Source organism: Punica granatum, chromosome 4 (genome assembly GCF_007655135.1).
Source record: "Punica granatum isolate Tunisia-2019 chromosome 4, ASM765513v2, whole genome shotgun sequence".
In the NCBI taxonomy this organism is placed as follows: domain Eukaryota; kingdom Viridiplantae; phylum Streptophyta; class Magnoliopsida; order Myrtales; family Lythraceae; genus Punica; species Punica granatum.
In genome coordinates, this window is record NC_045130.1 from 15,984,332 (window position 1) to 15,989,235 (window position 4,904).

The window sequence follows — 4,904 nt, forward strand, 5'->3', positions numbered from 1 at the left end:
TGAAACCGGTGCCTAATTCGGAATATTCATCTAGTTCTAATTATGAAAGGGAAATTTTACTTAAAAAAAGGAAAAAAGAAAGGGAAAGATTAGCATAAAAAATGAAACGGAAAGGTAAACCGTGGTCGGCTGTTGTGTTGTAGTTGGTCGTCTCTTGGCTGGCCCCATGGTCGGCAGTCTTGAGGTTGGCGTGGCCGATGGCCTAGTCGGCATCTCAATGTAAATTATGTTTCCGTCAATAAAATATCATCGTTCAACCCCTCCCAAAAAAAAAAAAAGATAAGCCGGGCCTCTTGTGAAGCCCATATAAGCGTTTTCTGGGCCCACTTGGAGGCCCACGCGGCCCAATGTCGTCTCCCTAAACCCTCCGTTAATCACTCTTCTCCCCTCGGTTCATGTCCTCGTACGTCGTTCGGCGGGTGCGAAGCTCATCCCGCCCTCATCGCTTTCGCGGCTGCCTGCCTCCGTTTCCCTCTCTCCCGCTCTCTGCCATCCCTCCTCTCATTATCATTGACATCCGATCTCTGCAACTGCAACCTCTTACCGCATGCGCTCCGCATTGCCCAGCTGAATTGGAAGAGGTGAGAGTTTTCATTTCTAGGGTTTCCTAATTTTGTCGACTTCCCCTGTCTTGGTTGATTTCCGATTAATTGTCCCCTCTGATGGTGATGGAACCAAATCTCGTTGGGTTCTACTGCCCCCTTTGCCTCCACTCTCGTCTCGGTCCTTGCTTCTGCCTTAATCCCGCTTCTGATTTAATTTGAGGTATTGGGATCTCAAATTTGTCTCGATCTTACTGGATTTCGTGATCTCGGTCCTTTGCCAGTAAAATGACGCAGTTAATTGCTCGAATTTGTAATGAGAAGTACGATGACAAGTAGCTTTTTCTGCAATTGATTCCTTGAATGTTCCTGAGCTGGTTTGTGGAAAATATGGTAATGATTATGGTTTCATCTTCTTTAAATATCAAAAAACAATTGTTTTAAATAATTGTTTTATATATTCACGAGAAGTTAATTAATGTTCTTTCTTTTAGAGCCCTTCGATATCATTATTACAGGAAGCCCTTAGAATTCATGGCCTTACCTGGCTGTTCTTTGATGTGATACCATGTACAGGAGTCAGCACATATATTTTTATATGCTTGACAGCGCTGGTACCATTTTTCAGCGTGATTCCTATTATTACTAGTTGAGAAAATAAGCTCATCATTCCATCATTGTAATCTTAAACTGAGCTTAACTTTGTGTGAGAATTTTCGTGTCGTGTCTTGAAGAATGGAATATGCAATCGTCAGTATTGTTCAAAATGCCTGCATTAGAATTCGTGGGTGTTGGACTATGCTTGTTGTATGCATGAAGCTGGGGTGATGGAGTGGGTGTTGAAGCTGATGCTTGACATTGACATTATTCCAAGTAATGCTGATTGAAGGATCTCGTCTAGCCATTCTTTGGACAAGCATCTCCCTCACACATCCAGCGCTTCAAGTCTGTAACCACTGCAAAATATAAGGTTCTTTTAGTTATGTTGCTTCATCTCGCCGAAAGTAAAGTGATTATGGTGGTGATAGTTGTCCTGCTGCAGACATCTGCCATCGCTGCTAAAACTGTGAGAGAAAAGGAACGGTGAATTGTTTGTTCTAGCTAGCTAAAATTTTTGTGGTCAAGTTGTAGTTGAAAATGAACTTTTTGCTATTTGTCAAATGTGAAAAGGCATGGAGACGGTAGACCTTGGACTTTGTTTATCACTTGTACATTCATTTGGGCTTAATTTTGAAGGCTCTATCTCTGCTTGCTGAGGTTTGTGAATTTGTAGTGAAGGATGGGTTGAATTTGTTGGTATTTAATGGAACTGAAATGATTGGTGTGAGATGGGTTACTTGTTATTTTACGATGCTGTTGGGGTTTTGGTATTTCTATTTGAAGAGGAAGGTAAAGGACTTGCTTTGGCTGATTGATGGGTATGACATTCGGTGTCTGGTTGTGATGTGGGCAGGAGGCAGCAGCGTTGTTGGTGTTGTGTAGGTGTCATTGAAGCAGAAGAGTTGTGGGAGTTTGATAGGGGTGTATAGCAGCATGAGTTCAGTCAGCAGGAGCCCAAGCAGGAGCCGCAGCAGGAGCCCTGTGGGTCGTAAGATCCGCTCTGATCGGTTTTCATATCGCGATGCACCATACCGGAGAGATTCCAGGAGGGGGTTCAGGTTTCTGGTTTCATACATGTTACTTTTGTCGTAACTCGTATGCTGTTTGTTGGGGTATGGAGGCCAAGGATGACTTTAAGTTGAGCTTTAAATATATAGTAATGGAGCTGAGCTGGAACTTGAAGTCCCCTTAAGAAAATCTTTTGAAATGCTGTTCGGGAAGATTTCATACCAGTGTTTGTTTCGGGTTTTGGTTCTTCCCTCTTGAGAATCTCTGGTGAATACTACTGTTATTGTCTGATCTTGACTTGTGATAGCTCTACAAAGAACAAGCCAAAGCATGCTTTCAGCCTTTTGGCTTGGCATTGGTACCTGATACAAGAAAATGCCGTCTTGACATGTTTGATTCATTGTGCTTTTAATGTTTGAAGGTTTTATTGGCACTTACCATTTGTTATGTTTGTATTTGATTTTGGATGGTACTGTGCTCTGGTACTTTCTTTCTTTCTTTCATCCGTCGGGTGTATTCCATCAAAGCATGTCATAAGCCCTATCGCAGTATTATGTGGATATTTATCTTAGATACTTTTAGCAGCATTGCAGAGAACAACAATTACTCTCTGCTTGAGCTCGTCAATAGGTGTAATATGTAATTGTCTTGGTCACGACTAACTGTTGCTTCTTCTTTGTTTCCAGCCGGGACCTTTGCAAAAATTGCAAGCGACCTGGGCATTTTGCTAGAGAATGCCCTAATGTGGCGATTTGTCACAATTGTGGACTTCCGGGGTGAGGGAATGCTATGTACTTTTTTTTTTTTTTGTTGAAACATTCTGTCTAATACGCACACAAGGAGTTTATTGGAAGCAACTTTGAGGAATCAATGTAGTACCATTTAGAACATTATTCGCCAAACATGGTTTTGTATTTTTGACCTCAAACTTCTCAGATTCATCGAGTTTTCGAAAATCAAAGCATCATTGCATTGGGTTCACAGGAAAGTCGGTGAACATTTCATTTTTCTCCAACATATTTCATCAGCTTCCACCAATCTATGTGTCGTATCCTTCACATGTTAAATTTTGCATTCTTCTGCTTGACAAGGCACATTGCCTCAGAATGCACCACCAAGTCCTTATGCTGGAATTGCCGGGAGCCTGGCCATATGGCGAGCAACTGTCCGAATGAGGGCATCTGCCACACCTGTGGCAAAGCAGGGCATCGTGCTCGGGACTGCACAGCCCCTCCATTGCCACCCGGTGACCTGAGGCTGTGCAACAACTGCTACAAGCAAGGGCACATTGCAGCTGACTGCACCAATGAGAAGGCCTGCAACAACTGCAGGAAGACTGGCCATCTCGCACGGGACTGCCCAAATGAGCCAATCTGCAACCTGTGCAACATAGCTGGGCATTTGGCACGGAGCTGCCCGAAGGCCCACTCCATTGGAGGAGGAGGAGGAGACCGGCTAGGCGGTGGTCGGAGCAGTGGTGGGTACCACAGGGATGTGGTGTGTAGGAACTGCCAACAGGTGGGCCACATGAGCAGAGACTGCATGGGACCCCTAATGATCTGCCACAACTGCGGGGGCAGAGGCCATTTTGCATATGAATGCCCGTCTGGGAGGTTCATGGACCGGTATCCTCGGAGGTACTGACCTGAAGTGCAGGTCTATCTGTCTTTGGTTGATCCCAATTGCTTTCTTTCTCACATAGACTGATATGTAGCTTGACCTTTGGATTATTTTAGTAGGATTTTGCATGCTACTTCATTTGATTTACTTCGATCTATTCGTGTTGCTTTTTACTTTGATAACTTGCAATACCTATGGTCTTGGTGTTATGAAGTCGATGTGATGTCCATGTAATACGCACTGTGAATCTATTGAGAAGTTGAGTTACTAGAATGCGGCCTTGTCTCGGCATTTGATTGTATAAGTTTAGCCTTGACTCTTGATTTTTGTGGTTGAGAATGATCTAATCTGATGTAGGACGTATAGCTTGTAAATTTGGATTCATTTTAAAAGATGGAAAGGTTGCGGATATGGTGTAAGTACCCTGCAGTCTAAAACCGCACACCATATAAGGTCATATCTGCAACAGTTGTAACTTTTAAAGGTTATAATCAAAATTGCATCACCAAAAATCGAGGTTAAAATTACAAAAATGTAATAAGTTATGGGAAAGGCTGCACATTTCGTTTTCTAGGTTTGATTGTTTTTTTATTTGTCATTTTTTAATTTTTTTAACGTTACATCCTATAGTTTTGTGATTTTCTGTTTCAGTCTTTTTCTTTTTTTTTTGGTTCATTTTCATCCGATTCTTTTACTTATTTTTCTGTTTTCATCATTTTATGAAATTTTTTAGGGTAAAATGCATTCATCTCAAGTGAAATTTGGAGAAATGGCATATAACTTATTTTTTTTAAAAGGAAAAAAAGGCACTTAAGCCATTTGATTTTTTTGACCAATTATTATTTTTTGAGGAAAATACATATTTGGACCATAACTTTTAAATAAAAGCGAACAAAAAGGGAGGAGAAATATTTCTGGCAACGTTGCTCTGGGTGGTGGTCATTGATGGTAGCCATCGTCACTTATAATCATCTGATACGGTTATGTAGTTCCAAAAGTGTTGTTTTATGAATACCATTCCTTTTCTATTGTATCATTTGTATTCTTGACGGCTTGCATCTACCCACTGCAACACAAGATGAGGCATCCGATGTCCTGCAATGACATCCCTAACCGCGTCGGTGGCCGGTGAAA

At 41.9% G+C, this 4,904-nt stretch overlaps 1 protein-coding gene across 2 annotated transcripts; it reads left to right on the forward strand.

Moving 5' to 3' along the window:
* Window positions 1-385: 385 nt before the first annotated feature.
* Window positions 386-4,061, forward strand: LOC116204958 (zinc finger protein GIS2). Of its 2 annotated transcripts, XM_031537345.1 has the most exons (4): window positions 386-581; window positions 1,996-2,200; window positions 2,837-2,926; window positions 3,242-4,061. In XM_031537345.1, the coding sequence occupies exons 2-4, from the start codon at window positions 2,076-2,078 to the stop codon at window positions 3,792-3,794; spliced, it is 768 nt and encodes a 255-aa protein (XP_031393205.1). In that variant the 5' UTR covers window positions 386-581; window positions 1,996-2,075; the 3' UTR covers window positions 3,795-4,061. The 2 variants fall into 2 exon arrangements, with proteins under 2 accessions (XP_031393205.1, XP_031393206.1); XM_031537346.1 differs by lacking the exon at window positions 386-581 and having other exon boundaries at window positions 3,256-4,061.
* The last annotated feature ends 843 nt before the right edge of the window (window positions 4,062-4,904 follow it).

Coding starts and splice junctions, on each gene's coding strand:
- LOC116204958 (XM_031537345.1), top strand. CDS start 2,076: ATGAGTTCAGTCAGCAGGAGCCCAAGCAGGAGCCGCAGCAGGAGCCCT. Junction 2,201..2,836: donor GATTCCAGGAGGGGGTTCAG/GTTTCTGGTTTC, acceptor CTTTGTTTCCAG/CCGGGACCTTTGCAAAAATT. Junction 2,927..3,241: donor CACAATTGTGGACTTCCGGG/GTGAGGGAATGC, acceptor CTGCTTGACAAG/GCACATTGCCTCAGAATGCA.